Source organism: Oncorhynchus clarkii, chromosome 5 (assembly GCF_045791955.1).
Source record: "Oncorhynchus clarkii lewisi isolate Uvic-CL-2024 chromosome 5, UVic_Ocla_1.0, whole genome shotgun sequence".
Lineage (NCBI taxonomy): Eukaryota > Metazoa > Chordata > Actinopteri > Salmoniformes > Salmonidae > Oncorhynchus > Oncorhynchus clarkii.
The window spans coordinates 38,524,449-38,543,471 of record NC_092151.1 but is presented as its reverse complement, the minus strand read 5'-3'; the positions used below and the strand labels follow the sequence as shown (position 1 = coordinate 38,543,471).

At 39.2% G+C, this 19,023-nt stretch overlaps 1 protein-coding gene across 3 annotated transcripts in view; it reads left to right on the top strand.

The window, feature by feature from the left end:
• Positions 1 to 19,023, top strand: part of LOC139408784 (nipped-B-like protein B) — a 53,837-nt gene that overhangs the window by 4,664 nt on the left and 30,150 nt on the right. For all 3 annotated transcript variants that reach the window (XM_071153106.1, XM_071153104.1, XM_071153103.1), the window contains exon 2: positions 9,193 to 9,343. In XM_071153106.1, coding sequence (XP_071009207.1) covers positions 9,280 to 9,343 — 64 coding nt within the window. In that variant the 5' untranslated portion in view covers positions 9,193 to 9,279. The remainder of the gene's footprint in view (positions 1 to 9,192; positions 9,344 to 19,023) is intronic.

The following is a 19,023-nucleotide window of genomic DNA, read 5'->3' as shown; positions in this document are numbered from 1 at the left end:
AGTACAGTGACATATTCCATCCTTGGATTGAGGTTGGTTTTCCAAGCCATATACCGCTCTGGCTGTCCACATTTCGGCATAGCACCATTCCGACTAGAGAGAAGAAATTAACAGAAGTCGGATTCTGTCAAGGTGGTAACTAGCTAGCTAACTGGCTAAATGGTTAAGCATCCCTGGGATAAAGCAGAAATACAATTCAGCACCATTCAACTTTGCTAGCTAGATGGCTAATTTGGCCAATGCTAGGCATGTAGCTCAGTAGGTAGAGCATAGTGCTTGTAAGGCCTGGGTAGTGGGTTTGATTGCCGGGACCACCATACATAACATGTATGCACGCGTAATAGTAAGTCGCTTTGGGTAAAAATGTCTGCTAAATGGAATGTATTATATATGTTATTATAATATATTAAATAGTTAGTTCTGCAGCTAATGCTAGGTAGTTACCTAAAAAAGCTTGTGTGCACACCGTAGCTAAATTAGCAACCTCATTATTTATGCACCATGTTTACTTAGTAGTGCATGCAAATGATGGCAAAGATCACCTGTCTAAAATGCTGCCGGGAAGAGGACTTTCTTGCTAATGGAAACGTAGTATGTTGCTCGCTAGTAGCTAGCACTTAGACACGGTATCCGTGCATTATCTTAACTTGAGTATAGCTACTTTTTCAATGTTATCGAATTCATCTACCAAGTACACGAGCAAGCTAAATGACCCATTATCTGTGGAAAATGTTGTGACTATCCCATATGACTGAAATTTGTTTACAGCGTTGGCTTTTCATTTACCAACATATTTTAGTCTACACATACAGGCTGCAGGTCTGCTGTATTCACGGCAAATGTAGGTTGTATTAAAGTAGGTAAAAAATGTTTTGTATAGACTAGTTGATTATGGGGGAATGTTACTACTTGAATGATGGTTATCGACCAGAAAGAAATACACATTAAAATAATAGTAACAACTATAGTAGTAGGAAATTTCCCATGAGCACCAACATGTGAAGTTCATAGGAGCATATCAAATTGGGTGTCAAATGACAGATAAGAGTCTATAATTTTTTCTGGTCAAACTGGTGGAAAAGGGTTTTTAGAAAACATCTATCAGAAAGTCTTAAACGGTATTAGAAATGCATCAAAACATACATGTTGAAGTAAAGATGTCTGCCAACTAATATCAACACTTATATTTGGATACATTTAGATACATTTTTCTGCCTTCTGTAAGTTTAAGGAACATTGCCATGTGCCTTGAAATCCCGTTACCAAAAACCCACATATTTTAAAGATATTTAAAAAATGTCTCTCCCTTATGAGGAGGGAGGATAATAAAAGTTCACAGAAGTAACAAGTAAAGGTAGACCTATCAATTAGTTAGTGTTTTTACAAGAGGTCGACGGATTTTTCAATATCGATACCGATTATTGGAGGACCAAAAAAAGCCGATGCCGATTAATCGGCAGTTCTGTGGGTGTGTGTGTGTGTGTGTGTGTGTAATAATGACAATTACAACAATACTGAATTAACACTTTTATTTTAACTTAATATAATACATAAAATAAATACATTTAGTCTCAAATAAATAATGAAACATGTTGCAATAATGCAAAAACACAGTGTTGGAGAAGAAAGTAAAAGTGCAATATGTGCCATGTAAGAAAGCTAACGTTTAAGTTCCTTGCTCAGAACATGAGAACATATGAAAGCTGGTGGTTCCTTTAAACTTGAGTCTTCAATATTCCCAGTTAAGAAGTTTTAGGTTATAGTTATTATAAGAATTATAGACTATTTCTCTCTATACCATTTGTATTTCATATACCTTTGATTATTGGATGTTCTTAGCCTAATCTCGGGAGTTGACAGGCTTGAAGTCATAAACAGCGCTGTGCTTCAAGCATTGTGAAGAGCTGCTGGCAAATGCAGAAAAGTGCTGTATGAATGAATCCTTACGAGCCTGCTGCTCCCTACCACCGCTCAGCCAGACTGTTATATCAAATATCAAATCATAGACTTAATTATAATATAATAAACACACAGAAATACGAGCCTTGGGTCATTAATATGGTCAAATCTGGAAACTATAATTTTGTAAACAAAATGTTTATTCTTTCAGTGAAATACGGAACCGTTCCGTATTTTATCGAATGGGTGGCAACCCTAAGTATAAAAATTGCTGTTACATTGCACAACCTTCAATGTTATGTCATAATTGTGTAAAATTCTGGCAAATGAATTACGATCTTTGTTAGGATGAAATGGTCTTCACACAGTTCGCAATGAGCCAGGCGGCCCAAACTGCTGCATATACACTGACTCTGCTTGCACTGAACGCAAGAGAAGTGACACAATTACCCTAGTTAATATTGCCAGCTAACATGAATTTCTTTTAACTAAATATGCAGGTTTTAAAAAATATACTTGTGTATTGATTTTAAGAAAGGCATTGATGTTTATGGTTAGGTACATTAATGCAACAATTTAGCTTTTTTTCGTGAATGCGCTTTTGTTAAATCATCGCCCGTTTGGCGAAGTAGGCTGTGATTCGATGATAAATTAACAGGCACCGCATTGATTATATGCAACACAGGACAAGCTAGTTAAACTAGTAATATCATCAAACGTGTAGGTAACTAGTGATTATGTTAAGATTCATTGTTGTTTTATAAAATATGTTTAATTCTAGCTAGCAACTTACCTTGGCTCCTTGCTGCACTCGCGTAACACGTGGATTGCAATGTACTTGGCCATAATAGGCGTTCAAAAATGCCGATTACCGATTGTTATGAAAGCTTGAAATCGGCCCTAATTAATCGGCCATGCAGATTTAATCGGTCGACCTCTAGTTTTTACTGATATCAATTTTGTTTATGAATTTTTAAGTGATTAAAACAAAAAAAATCTGTTACCAATTCAGTAACGGAATTTCTGAAAATGTGGTAATGGAATTTTTGCAATTGAGTTGGCTACAATAGAAAATCATAGTAGTCACAAACCACAGTTGGGTTCACAAGTTTGGACAGTAGAGTACAGTAAAGAAAAAGTAGAGTATAGTTCAGTACAACACAGGAGTTCAGTATGGTACACGGTAGAGCACACTAGAGTTGAGTACACTATAATCTACTGAATTGTACTCTACAGTACTGAACTATACTTTACTGTATTGTACTGAACTCTACTGTTCTGTGCTGTACTCTACTGAGCTCTACTGTTCTGTGCTGTACTCTACTGAGCTCTCTGTGCTGCACTTGGATGTCCAAACTTGTGAAACATAGAGCTCTATGATTGGTTCAGATTTGGTACGGTCAGGACCAACCAAATTTGGTCTTGTTTGGGTGCAGAGCTCATTAGAATAATAGCCATTGTGTAGAATAATACCCAAATATGCAAAGGAGGATATTGCATATTTATACCTTTTGTGTACCTATTTAGGATACATCACCATGAAGAGAACGACATTCATATTTATGCGTTTGTTAGGGCTGACCCCATTTAGTTGACTGGTTGATTGTTTGTTTGAGATTTCTTTAGTCGAGCAATCATAAATATATAGTCCATCGCTCTGACATATGCTACTGAAAATGTATATGGTTATATTATTTAAAAACAATGGTGCAACACCAATAAAAAAAAATATATTTTATAACAAATGCGGTTTTCCCCGCATTGGATAGCGGTTGCTGTCTGCGGTTCTGAAACAATCTTCGGTGCGCTGTTGAATGGCTGCCTTTTCCAAGACCATGTTGCTATGTGCATAATAGCAAAGTTAACCAGCATAATGGTGTTGAGAACAATGCGGAGGAGGCAGCAGTGGAGTGAGGCGTTTTAAATGTCTATGAAAATTGAGGAGAGAGGAAACCCCAACTTAATTAGGTCTATAATCAATAGCCTATCTGTTAAATGTGCCTGGCTAAATCAACCATATATATATATCTATAGAAATAAGACACATCCTGCTTCTGTTGCGTGTTTGAGTTTGTTTAATAGCCTACTGATTCCGTGAGCTCCAAGCCTCACGCCACTGCAACACTCAAAAGCAATTTTGCAAGTTAAAAAAATCAACACTTTGCTAAGATTTATATCTCTGGTATAGGCTGCTTTTAATTTATTTAGTGCTGTTTACACTGTTCCAAACGGTCAGAAAGATTATCATATTGTAATCAGGGCCTATAATTAACACCCGCCAAATGCAGGTAGATTTTGGCATTGGTGGGCAAGATGTCTATTTCACCAGCCACGTTGGCCGGTGGTCAGGGCTCCACAGTGGGAGCATTTCACTCACATTTGTGGATAAAAATAGTCAAGTGTGATCACATTTATAGAAAATAAATGCTGCAGTAGCTGTTTTCAAAGTATTTCTGTTTAGTTTCATAGCTGGTAAATTCATTAATTGCACAAAATCAAAGAACTACAAATCCTATATAGCCTATTCCACCTCGCTCTGCAATGCTGGGGGCTGGGATAAAAAATAAACTAAAAATATAGGACAAAACACACATCACGACAAGAGAGACACCACAACACTACATAAAGAGAGACCTAAGACAACAACATAGCATGGCAGCAACACATGACAACACAGCATGGTAGCAACACAACATGACAACAACATGGTAGCAGCACAACACAATGTTCAAACATTATTGGGCACAGACAACAGCACAAAGGGCAAAAAGGCAGAGGCAACAATATATCACGCGAAGCAGCCATAACTGTCACTAAGAGTGTCCATGATTGAGTCTTTGAATGAAGAGATTGCGATAAAACTGTCCGGTTTGAGTGTTTTTTGCAGCTCATTTCAGTCGCGGGTGTTGTATGTGGAGGATGAGGGCTGCAGTAGATATTTCAGATAGGGAGGAGTGAGGCCTGAGAGGGCTTTATAAATGAGCATCATCCAGTGGGTTTTGTGCCTGGTATACAGAGATGACCAGTTTACGGAGGAGTGTAGAGTGCGGTGTTGTGTCCTATAAGGAGCATTTGTGACAAATATGATGGCTGAATGGTAAAGAAATTATAGCCGCTCGAGAGCACCTTTACCTGCCGATCTATAAAGCAAGTGAAATATTCATTTTCGGAAGTGCAGCGCACAGGCATAAAAGTTGGTCTAATTTACTTGAAAGGAAAGTCTACTGAAGTGAGAATTTGTCCTTGTATTTCTTGGCTATTTACATTGTTTGTTCAAACAATCTAGGTTGTTTCTCTATGTTTGAGATCAACTGCTAGGGAAGAGAAGACGACGCTTGTAATAGTCAGACTCAAATCTCACAGGCACAAACATGACTCGAGTTGTGCTACCACGATAACCTCCCTGAACATTTCTCTGTGATATTTTAGTTAAAAGTCTTGGGACAAAAAAATAAATTGTATCAATATACACACATTACTTCTTACTAGTAATACATTTATTGTTTTAGAAACATTACAAAGCATGCTCATCAATTTTCTTTGTTTGCGTTTTCTTGGTGTAGCGGGCTGGTGGACCACAAAATGTATTTTATGCCTCGATTGTAACCTAACAGCACCTGTTTGTTACACACAATACGCACGCAGCTCTCGCTCCTACACTCTCCTTTTCTTGACCTCCTTCTTATTGTTATTATTACAATTGTTATTACGATCATTGTTATTATAATAATAAGTAAAGTCATTATCATTAGTAGCCTTGTATAACCACCACCGAGCTGTATGGCCTAAGAGGGCGTCATACAATCATTCATTCGTTCATGTCATCACACAGCATACAAGTCATTCATGTTTTGAAATGCAATCAAGTATTTTAGTTTACAAATGATATAACAAAGGGATTCTCGAATAATTAGCCAAAACAACAAATTAACTGCAACATGTCAGCAACTGTTTTTAGTCTTTGCAGTAATAATTGCATTAAAAAAAATCCCTGTTAGAACAGACTCTGGTACGCGTAATTTATTTAGCATTATTTACACTGTTCCAACTAGAGGTCGACCGATTATGATTTTTCAACGCCGATACCGATTATTAGAGGACCAAAAAAGCCGATACCGATTAATCGGACGATTTATAATTTTTTATTTTTATTTTTATTTGTAATAATGACAATTACAACAATACTGAATTAACACTTATTTTAACTTAATATAATACTTCAATAAAATCAATTTAGCCTCAAGTAGATAATGAAACATGTTCAATTTGGTTTAAATAATGCAAAAACAAAGTGTTGGAGAAGAAAGTAAAAGTGCAATATGTGCTATGTAAGAAAGCTAACGTTTCAGTTCCTTGCTCAGAACATGAGAACATTTGAAAGCTGGTGGTTCCTTTTAACATGAGACTTCAATATTCCCAGGTAAGAAGTTTTAGGTTGTAGTTATTATAGGACTATTTCCCTCTATACTATTTGTATTTCATTAACCTTTGACTGTTGGATGTTCTTATAGGCACTTTAGTATTGCCAGTGTAACAGTATAGCTTCCGTCCCTCTCCTCGCTCCTCCCTTGGCTCGAACCAGCAACATAACAACAACAGCCACCACATCGAAGCAGCGTTAACCATGCAGAGCAAGGGAAACAACCACCCCAAGGCTCAAACAACTCACCCCAAGGCCCAGTCTAAGGCACTTGCTGGCTCAAGTCATTTGTGTGTCTTAATTATTTTATAAAACGGTGTGTTTAAAGTATCAAACAAGCTCAGTGCATATAGTTGATTTTATATGGAAAAATACACTAACAATTGGTCGAAAGAACAGACTACTTTCGGGCGACCAAGATTTCTTTGTAGTGCAGATCAGGGACACATGATGACATTACCGCAATTCCGTTACCATGTGTAAATCCAGTTCACTTACTCTCGTTCAATAACCAACAGAGATTTTTTGAAAGCCATTGTGTCATGTTATAGAGGACACCCCATTCTTTCTGCAGACATCGTTGAATCTTACTTCAGAGCTTAATTCAGAGCAGATATTTTACACGTTTTTGGAAAACATGGGCACATAATCTGAGGGAGATTTTAAGGAATTCTGTTACCAAACTTTTCATCTGCTCAGTTCTTCCAGTAAATGTGTTTTTGTCAAATGTTCAGTGTCATTTGTTAAAAGTAGTCCTTGTGCAGAGAGTTGTATGATTTTGTTAAACTTTGAAATCAATGGTTTTTGTTTGGTATACAATTTAACTGGAATTCAATTACCATGGAATTGCCCAGTAGCTAGCTGCAAATTCACAGTTAAGGAGCATATCTGTTTTTTTTTTGTTGCCTGATTCCGTTTTCTGTTTTATTTTTCCAGGTTTCAGTTTCTGCTCTCAAAATCACACTTAAAAAAATAAAAGGATGTTCTTAGTGCACAACAATGCTTAAATCACATCAGAAGACCACAACAATTGAAGAAATGTTGTTTTTGGGTGGAGTTGCCCTTTAATTCAACTGCATACCAACCTGAGACGGTTGTTTGATAAGCAATGTTTCTGTAGCACTCGTGATTGAGAAGGTTTTTTGGAAAGCCTTTCCATCTACCAGAAGACTTGTCAATACATTAAAGTCATTGCTAACGGCTATAGAAAGTCGTAGACAAACGTGCACTCACAGACAGGGGCCTTTCCTCAATTGGATTTGCTCATCTCCTGCGTCCTCTCTCGGACCTCTCTCACCTCATTTTGAAAAAGGTCAAAGGTAATCAAAGAGAGCCGGTGAACGAGGACGGAAGTGCGCTTGTTTGAAATGAGACGGTCCTTCTCCACTTGCGCGTCATGACGTTTACATGGTTTGATCGTAAAGTAATAAAAACGAATGAAGTTAGTTGTGCAAGACATTTTTATAGATAAAACAATAAGTAGAATATGTTTTTTGAAGCGTGTGCATGGTTTTCTCCTCTGTGGCAGATATCATAACTTATCCGCGGTAGGACACATTTTATACATATAAAGTCAAGTGTTTTCAAGAAGATCCTGCAGCGCCAGAGAAATTGCCTTCCTTCCCTAAACCAGATAATCCTATATGCTGCTTGCTCGTCCACCTTCCTACCCAGCCAGCACAGCTTCAGAGTGACCATGAGCATTTGGGTCCGGAAAGGGGTAGCTGTTTTCATTTAAGCATGCATGGGTTCACACTTCTTCCTAGGATTATCAAGGTACTACTCCAGTAACCACTGATAATAGACCTGTGCCATGTCAAGTCATCTAGGCCTATTGCTATGTGTTGCCGTTCCTGGTCTCTACTGTCAGTCTGGTGTTGATCATTCTATAGGGATATAATTACTCCTCCTGTTGCCTTCTCTGACAGTGGCTGTCTTGTCGGTGGCCAAGGATAATAGTAGTGAATGATAATGAGGTGTTCTGTCCAAATGCAAGAAGTGCACACACTTTTTAAATGCACTGGGGTTCACTCAGTCCTACTCAAAAACACTCTCTGCGTGCTTCAAAGCCACTGCATTATCAGTAGGAAAGGATTTGACTATTTTGTATGTGCTGTTTTTGATGACACCCCTGGAACTTGTCAGAGTAAGGGCACCACCAGTACTGTACTCGGTTTTCTTCAATTCCTTCTCCCCACTGATGCATGTCTGCTAATGTGTTCTACTAGTGTGTTTGCTCTAGCAGCCATTGACCAATTTCCCTGTGTAGCCTATTTCACCATGCGCACAACAAGTAGCCTATTTCTCCATCTGCACAACAAGTAGCCTATTTCTCCATCTGCACAACAAGTAGCCTATTTCTCCATCTGCACAACAAGTAGCCTATTTCTCCATCTGCACAACAAGTAGCCTATTTTACTTCACATGCAATTTTATTAATTTATGTTTCTATTGCTCCTGTTTCCATAATGGAATATGCCTAGGTCATATTTCTAATGCAAGTAAAACCTTGAGCTGCTGCCTGAGTGAAAGTTGTCAGTGAGTGTTGTATGAGCTTTATATCCTTGTACCAACCAGTGTGTAACCCTCTGTATCCTGTTGCACTACTTTCACATCTGTGTCATTCCCCTCAGCCTTAGCTTAACAATGGTGCCTAATTAATATAGCCCCGTTAGTTCATCCCTGAGAATTCTTCCTCCATCACTTTGACTTTTGATATGAAAGCCCCTGATTCTATGTTCACCAAGGCTTTGGTTTAACATGCGGCGGCTCTTCTGAGCAGTGTTGCACATTGAGGAGTGTTGTGTGATATTGTGAATTGTCCATCTCTCGTTGCCGCTGGCTGTTCTAATGAAGCCCTCTGTGTTCTGCAGCGGTCGGGAGATGTGAGGAACAGTCGGAGAGCGACGACATTGAGCAAACCTGTGCATCGACACGACTCCCCCACCCCCATCTTCAGCATGAATGGGGATATGCCTCATGTTCCCATTACTACTCTTGCTGGGATCGCTAGCCTTACAGACTGTAAGTATTACACTGCCACTCACATATTTACTGATATGGTGGATTCCTGGAAAGCAAGAGAAACAATGCTGGTGGGGCCAAGCTATTTTTGATGTACCGAGTCTACTGACATTTATATTCCCGCTGCAAGCTTTTTTATACTAATACATCTTTAGTATACAACGCTTTTTTCAAAATGTATACAATCCTTTAAACAATAATACATCACAACCATTTTGCTTGCTTTATGGTCAGTGCTGCCTGCCGCAAAGCTTGTTTATTGGTATTTAGATTATTCATTTACCAAGTTAGCCTGATTTTGAATTGAGCTTTGTTTGATTACTCCTTTTTTTCCCCTTGTTGTAATAAAGCATTAATGTTCACTACATGAATATTGCAGTCTTGGTATTTAGGACACTCCTACAACTGAGTATGATTGATGGCACTTTTCCATAGTCCTTGCTTTAGAATTGCATTGGTAGTGGAATATGATGTATAGTGCCCATATCAAGAAAGTATCCACCTTTGCACATTTTGTTGCCTTAGTGCCTCATCTTTCAATGCAATTCATTACACAGTGGTTAAGTGTCCAAGCCTGGATGTAAATGTCTCTGGGTTACAAATCTAGGCAAACATTCTGTGCATGCGTGGCATGTGTTTACATTGTTCGTGACCATTTGCCTGAGTTTGACAGTTCATAAGGTTGTAGCTAGTAGTCCAGTAGCTAGGTAGCTTGAATACAGATATGACCTCTGACGACGAGCCACGAGGCTGAAACGTTGGCACAAAATAAACAAGTGTCTTTGCAAGTACAGTGTGCCAGGGCATCGTTTCTTTGAATTATTACTCAGGATTTCCTATCCACCTGCCAAACAGTCCCTAGATTTGAATTTCGCTTTTAGGTTTTTGTCCTGCCAATAAGTGGATTTCTCGCAACATAATGTCTTTATCAGACTGCAGAAGGATTTGCTCTATTATTTAGCCTCTGCTTTTCTCTCTTCATTTTCTTTTGATCCTGCCAAGTTTACCGATAACAAGCATACCTGTTATATGATGCCGCCACCACAAAGGTGTGGACTAGAGTCACATGACTTGGACTCGAGTCTGACTGGAGTCACGTTTGAGCCTCAAGACTTGGGATTAGACTTTGACTTGAGACTGATGACTTGAAATGATTTGGCCAGGTTTTGTATAACGTTTTGACACTCATTTTGAGGACGAGTCTCGGTGGATTACTCGCCACTCAGCCACAGACAGTAGCAAGAGCAACTTGCAACAGTTTGGCTAGTGGAATGCCCTCTGATTGGACCAGCAAACTGTCAATCCACACAGGTCTGGTGAGCTAGCCAACAGATTGCTGATTTGCTGTACAGCGCAAACGTCAAATTGTAGGGAGGGAGGATTGCCATAAATGGGTAACACTTTATTTGGATACTCCATCTGTAGATGCTCTACAGACTATCACTTCAACTAACTATCTACTAGCCCTAACCTTAACTTTTACCCTTATTATAAGTGTTACCCTAACAAGCAGTTGCTTCTCAACAAGTAGTTTGTTGATAGTATCCTTCTGTCTTTAATATTATTGGTGATCAAGAATATTAAAGACATGCTCCGCAATTTTGGCAACTAGTAAGTACTTTTTAAATCTCCTGCTTTGGGCTGGACGTGCCAATGTGTCGTTCATACATGTGCATAATCTATGAGCAGAATTACTGTCTTACCTCAATTAGCCACAAGGACACGCCAGCCAGATGGAAAAAGTAGTTAGTCAGGTGCCCCCCGGCCCGGAGGGCGGCGGGGGTCTTGCCCCCCCAGGGGTCAAAATGTTTTGCCAAAGTAGCTCTATTTTGGTGGCCTCTGGTACATTCTAATGGCTTGATTCCATCCAAAATAGGATACATAGCAAAATGATTTACTTCCCAGATTGGAACAATTTGTTGGGGTATTGTGTAGAAAGACATGACTTTACAATTTAAATGACAAAAAACTTTCAGTGTATTGTAGTTGTTTTGGATATCATCTAGGCCTATTTGATCAGGACTACTAAGCCTTTTTAAAAACATTTAATCTGTCTTTTCTTGATTAGTCTTATTTACAGTTTTACTGCAAGATATGAATTGCCACAATAATGTTTGGTCTTGAAATTATGTAATTTATTACAACTGAAAAAGGAGCTATATAGACCGCATTATCTTGAAAAATCTATTAAAGGTCAAATATATAAAAATAAAAGAGTTATATCAGTCTTAAGTATTATTTCTTTCTGATTTGCATAACCTAAATGATTGAAACATTTTACATTTAGGAATGGTTAGTTTTTGCCTGGTTCCGTTTTGTTCTTTCCGAAATTTTCCAGGTTTATGGTTTTCGCTCTAAAAACCACGCTTTTTTATAGAACATCCACTGTTGTTGTTTTTCTAAGTCCACAACAATGAGCTAACGTTTGAGGCCTGGAAAAAATGTAAGTAATTTTGATTTTTGGGTGTAGTTGCCCTTTAATTCAAGTGTGCACCTAGCACAAGAGGCTGTTGTTTATAAGTGTTTTTGTAGTGCACGTGATGGCCGAGTTTGCAAAGGAAATACCCACTGTAGTGATTAAAATAATAAATATATCCTTCTGCCAGGTAAGCATAGGCTACTTTGTAGTTCATATTTAAATGAGAAGGTTTTGGGAAAGCCTTTCCATCTACCAGAAGACTGTTTTCATTCGCATCATCGCTAACGGCTACAAAAAGTGGTACACACCAGACACAGACAGGGGCATGCTTGTTGCCTCTTTAGAAAGTTGCAGGAAATACGAATCACTAATGCGTTCTGTTTATGTCTTATGACAAACTTGGGCAAATTAATTAATTTTCAATACATTTACATTGCCTTAAGGAAGTGTTTACACTCCTTTACTTTTTCCACATTTGGTTGTTTTACAGCCTGAATTTTGACAATACAGGGCGGCAGGGTAGCCTTGTGGTTAGAGTGTTGGACTAGTAACCGGAAGGTTGAAAGTTCAAACCCCCGAGCTGACAAGGTACAAATCTGTCGTTCTGCCCCTGAACAGGCAGTTAACCCGCTGTCCCTAGGCCGTCATTGAAAATAAGAATTTGTTCTTAACTGACTTGCCTAGTTAAATAAAGGTAAAATAAAAAATAAATAATGTCAAAGTGGTATTTAGATTGTATAACATTTTTGAGATTAATAAAAAATGAAAAGCTGAAAAGCTGAAATGTATTATGGCAAGCCGAAATACTTTCAGGAGTAAAAATGTGCTTCACAAATCACATAATAAGTTGCATGGACTCATTTTGTGTTCAGTAATAGTGGTTAACATGACTTTTGAATGACTACCCCATCTCTGTACCCCACACATACAATTATCTGTAAGGTCCCTCAATCTAGTAATGAATTTCAAGCACAACGACCAAGGAGGTTTTTCAGTTCCTTGCAAAGAAGGGCACCGATTGGTAGATGTGTAGAAAATAATCGTTGCTAGTAGCGCAATGACTGGGAGTATATGGGTAACGCTTGTAGGCAAATCTAACTCTAACTTCCTTCATACTTGACAGAGACATAATCTGACACATCTGACTTTGGGGAAGTAGATAAAGGGCCTCGTTGCCAAAGTATCCCTTTAAGTAATACTGCAAAAAAATTGGCAAAGAAATGTGCTTTTTGTTCTGAATACAAGTGCCATGTTTGGGGCAAATCCAACACAGCACATCATTGAGTACCACTCTTAATTTTTTCAAGTATGGTGGTGGCTGCATGGTGGTGGTGGTGGCTGCATCATATAGGTATGCTTGTCGTTTTTTAGGTTTAAAAGAAACTGAATAAGGGCCTCCCAAGTGGCACAGCAGTCTAAGGCACTGCAGTGTTGCTGCGTCATTACAGCCTGGTGTTCCACAAGGAGTCGTGATCTAGCGACTCCTTGTGGCGGCCCGGGCGCCTGCAGGCTGACTTCAGTCGTCAGTTGAACAGTGTTTCCTCCTACACATTGGTGCAGCTGGATTCTGGGTTAAGTGAGCAGGTGTTAAGAAGCGCAGTTTGGCGGGTCTTGTTTCGGAGCATGACGCGATCTTCGCCTCTCCCAAGCCCGTTGGAGAATTGCAACGATGAGACCAGATCGTAATCACGAATTTGGGCTAGAAAAGTGGGGTAAAAATTACAATAAAAAAATAAGAAATGGAATACTGCTAAGCACGGGCAAAATCATTTTAGTCTTCTTTCCAACAGACACTGGGAGAAAAATGTACCTTTCAGCAGAACAAGATCCTAAAACACAAGGCCAAATATACACTGCAGTTGCTTTCCAAGATGACATTAAATGTTCCCGAATGGCCTAGTTAAAGTTTTGACTTAAATCAGCTCGAAAATCTATTGCGAGACTTGAAAATAGCTACGATCAGCAACCAACTTCACAGAGCCTGAAGAATTAGAAAAATAATAATGGGCAAATATTGTACAATCCAGGTGTGCAAAGCTCTTAGACTTATCCCATAAAACATACAGCTGTAATTGCTGCCAAAGGTGTTTTTAACATGTATTGTCTCCAAGAGGTTGAATACTTATTTAATCAAGATATTTGTCATATTAAAAATAAATTATAATAAAATGTTCGTATTTTGTGTAGATCGTTGACCAAAAATGACAATTCAATCCATTTTAATCCGATTTTGTAACACAACAAAATGTGGGAAAAAAGTAAAGGACTGTGAATACTTTCTGAAGGCACTGTAGTTAATTCCCTACTAAGGTCAATACATTTAAAAAAATATTGTTGAATTCCGTTTTAATGCCTGGATTCCGCGAGGGCCCTAATTATCATATTTGGACCAAAATGAGGCTCTCCTCAACTTATAGTTTCTGTAGTATTGATTCTTCATCGAATGCGTTCATAAGTTATCTGCAGATACTCGCCAAAAAGCCTAGGCCTATCAATAGCCTATGAACGGCTCTCTCACCTATTCAATTCGGTAGGCTATATTGACTGACGAGGCGAGAGTCACTCACTTTAGCGTCACTGTATGGCAAGCCCTGACATCCTAGGAAAGTTTCACTTTCTCCCTGTCCTCACTCGCTTTGTGACTGACAGTCGCCTATCCTATCAATAGATTGCTAGAAGATGCATATTGTTCATTCTGAAGGGAGAGGGTTTGACGGACTAGCGAAATATACTTTTCTAAGTTAAAAGTAGCCTAGTTAATATGAAGTGGAAAAGTAGCTGGCTGAAAATGAGTCTTATCGGCTGATTAGCCTATGGGCGGTGTTTATGAGTTTGAAACCAACTGTTTACTGAAAGCTGTGCTGTGCCATTTTCCCCCACGTGGGCCAGCCCCCTAGCAATTATAGTTCCAGCCAATGAGCATCATCCCCTCAGTATTTGAGTGACAGCAAGCAAGATGCCCACACAGCAGTGTTGCGAGAGGGAGAGCGCAATAACGTAGATACAGAGCAATGACGCAGATATAGTTGAAGTCGGAAGTTTACATATACCTTAGCCAACTACTTTTAAACTGTTTTTCACAATTCCTGCCATTTAATCCTAGTAAGAATTCCCTGTCTTAGGTCAGTTAGGATCACCACTTTATTTTAAGAATGTGAAATGTCAGGAGAATAGTAGAGAGTGATTTATTTCATCACATTCCAAGTTTACATACAGGAAATTAGTATTTGGTAGCATTGCCTTTAAATTGTTCAACTTGGGTCAAACGTTTCGGGTGGCCTTCCACAAGTTTCCCACAATAAGTTGGGTGAATTTTGGCCCATTCCTCCTGACAGAGCTGGTGCAACTGAATCAGGTTTGTAGGCCTCCTTGCTCGCATACGCTTTTTCAGTTCTGCCCACAAATATTCTATAGGATTGAGGTCAGGTCTTTGTGATGGCCACTCCAATAGCTTAACTTTGTTGTCCTTAAGCCATTTTGCCACAACTTTTGAAGTATGCTTTGGGCCATTGTCCATTTGGAAGACCCATTTGCGACCAAGCTTTAACTTCATGACTGATATCTTGAGATGTTGTTTCAATATATCCACATAATTTTCCCTCATGAAGCCATCTATTTTGTGAAGTGCACCCTCCTGCAGCAAAGCACCCCCACAACATGATGCTCCCACCCCTGTGCTTCACGGTTGGGATGGTGTTCTTCGGCTTGCAAGCCTCCCCCTTTTTTCACCTAACATAACGATGGTCATTATGGCCAAACAGTTAAATTTTTGTTTCATCAGACCAGAGGACATTTCTCCAAAAAGTACGATCTTCATCTCCATGTGCAGTTGCAAATTGAAGTCTGGCTTTTTTATGGCGGTTTTGGAGCAGTGGCTTCTTCCTTGCTGAGCGGCCTTTCAGGTTATGTCGATATAGGACTCGTTTTACTGTGGATATAGATATTTTGTACCTGTTTCCTCCAGCATCTTCACAAGGTCCTTTCCTGCCGTTGTGGGATTGATTTGCACTTTTCGCATCAAAGTATGTTCATCTCTAGGAGACAGAACGCGTCTCCTTCCTGAGCGGTATGATGGCTGCGTGGTCCCATGGTGTTTATACTTGCGTACTATTGTTTGTACAGATGAACGGGGTACCTTCAGGCATTTGGAAATTGCTCCCAAGGATGAATCAGGTCTACAATATTTTTTTTTTAGGTCTTGGCTGATTTCTTTTGATTTTGTCATGATGTCAAGCAGAGAGGCACTGAGGTTGAAAGTAGGCCTTGAAATACATCCACAGGTACACCTCCAATTGAATCAAATTATGTCAATTAGCCCATCAAAAGCTTCTAACTCCATGACATAATTTTCTGGAATTTTCTAAGCTGTTTAAAGGCACATTCAACTGGAATTATGATACAGTGGAATTATGATACAATTGTTGGAAAAATTACTTGTCATGCACAAAGTAGATGTCCTAAATGACTTGCCAAAACTATAGTTTGTTAACAAGACATTTGTGGAGTGGTTGAAAAATTAGTTTTAATGACTTCAACCTAAGTGTATGTAAACTTCCGACTTCAACTGTATCTGTACATACTGTATGTAATGTAGTAAGCCATTTCCTGGGACCCCTTTTGGCTCGTGAGCGCTACTTTCAGAACTATTGGCTAAAAAGTATACAAACGCGCCGGAGAATCTCTAAGTGTTTACTTTCCAAGCTCACCAGCAATGTGGCACCAATCAAACATTACTAGCAAAGGACTACTGCTCTTTTGTTATGTCAAAATTGCTTAACATTTTTTATTTGCTTATGAATATTACATGTGTAATTTGTTAAAAGTAATTATTAAATAACCAAAATGTGTTGTAGACCAACTTATGAAAATGGATGTCTGGTAGCCTCAATAAATAGAAACAGATTTAGTTGAACAAGTCATTGCATATATAGATATACCCAATGTGAGGGGTAATGGCAGGGGAAACAGTGTTTCAATAGTCTAGTGTGTGGTGTGGAAATAAGGACAAGCAAACCTGGGTAGCTTTGTGTTCACATTGCCTTGAAATAGAACCGGACCGTGGATTTCAAGCGAACCGAACTCAGACCACCCACCTCTCCTGATGGTCTCAGTTCGCTTCGGGGTCTCTTTTGAGGGTTCTGAGTTCCTTTGGAGTGTTCACACTGCACGAATGAAGTGAACTGCACTGAGCACAAACATTTTAAGGAACCAAGTGTGAAAACACCCTAAAACTATGGATGGTTTTATGCAGTAATGTGAAGTATTGATTTTATCCCTAACTTAATACTTTGCATTTTGGTTGTACAATGTTTTTTTTTTTTTTTCAAATTTTATTTGGAAGGAGGCTTTTCCATATAGGCTTCCTTATTCAGTGAAACCAATATTGCTGAGTAGCTGGGATGTTGTTGAACCATGCCAGGGTCCAATCTTAACTTATTTTCTTTCTCGTCAGGCCAGTTGGCCAAAAATGTACTGTCCCAAACAGAATTTCTACTGGCCCGGACATGGTGTAGTTTTTTAATGCATTGGGGTCATGCAGGGCCTTAAGCAGCGTTTCCCAAACTCGGTCCTCTGGGGGTGGACATTTCGTTTTTTACCCTAGCAATACACGGCTGATTAAAAAAATCAGCAAATTATCAAACTTAGATAATTTGAGTCAGCTGTGAGGAGCTCGGGCAAAAACCAAAACGTGCACCCCTTGGGGTCCCCAGGAACAACTTTGGGAAACACTGGTCTATAGGTTGGTATGCTTCTCTCTATATTCAACTATTAAAGATATTCTCCAGTACTTTGGCGACTAAGACATTATTGAACATCCGCTTTGGGCTAGATGTTTCAATATGTAGTTCATACATACATAATCTTTGAGCAAAATTACTGTTTTACCTCAATTAGCCACGAAATCCCTCATTTGAAATCAACTGTTTCCCTACATTTCCCCCCATGGGGCAGCAGGTAGCCTAGTGGTTAGAGCGTTGGGACAGTAACCGAACGGTTGCTGGATCGAATCCCCAAGTTGACGAGGTAAAATCTGGCATTCTGCCCCTGAACAAGGCAGTTAACCCACTGTTCCCTGGTAGGCCGTCATTGTAAATAATAATTTGTTCTTAATCATTTGTTCTTGCCTAGTTAAATAAAGGTATACAAAAAATAAAAATGTGGGCCAGCCCCCTAACAATTCGAGTTCCAGCCAAAGCAGAGAGTTTAATTTTGTAAATCCCTTTCCGTAAAATATATATGCTCAGCGAATGTATTATTGTGCGTTTCTTTTTGCTCTGGACAGTTTGCGTGTGCTGTGTGAAGGCATCAATAGCATGGTGGTGCTTGAATGAATGGCCAGTCATATTGCTCAAATACAAATAGCTTGAGTATTCTGCCTGTGGTCTTCATTAGTTTTCAATGGTAGACTGTGACAGAGAAGGTAAATGTTGAAATGGAACTAAAAAATGAGCAGAAAAGTTAATGGCCAGGTCGGGACGAGATCCACTGGCCATCGTTAAACACTGCATGCACATTTTTCCCGTCTCAGCCTTTGTTGGTTACAGCGAGCAGAGACGACCATGATCACAAATCCTAGTTAACTAGTTTTAGTGCACATACACCGCATGTGTCGTTAGGGGTGTCGTAAAATCACATCAACAAAGAACTGGCCTCATCCCGTAGCAAGGCTCCAGCAGGTATATTTCACTGGTCACCCCCAAAGCCAATTCCTCTTTGGCCGCCTTTCCTTCCAGTTCTCTGCTGCCAATGACTGGAATGAACTGCAAAAATCACTGGAGTTGGAGACTCATATCTCCCTCACTAGCTTTAAGCACCAGCTGTCAGAGCAGCTCACAGATCACTGCACCTGTACATAGCCCATATGTAAATAGCCCATCCAACTACCTCATCCCCATACTATTATTTATTTTGTTCCTTTGCACCCCAGTATCTCTACTTGCACACTCATCTTCAGGACATCTATCACTACAGTGTTAATTGCTTTATTGTAATTATTTTGCCACTATGGCCTATTTCTTGCTTTACCTCCCTTATCTTACCTCATTTGCAATCACTGTATATAGACTTTTTCTATTGTATTATTGACTGCATGTTTTGTTTATTCCATGTGTAACTCTGTTGTTGTTTGTGTTGGAATGCTTTGCTTTATCTTGGCCAGGTCGCAGTTGTAAATGAGAACTTGTTCTCAACTATCCTACCTGGTTAAATAAAGGTGAAATAAAAAAATCTTGACATCCCTTGGCAGTTTCCTTCCTACCCG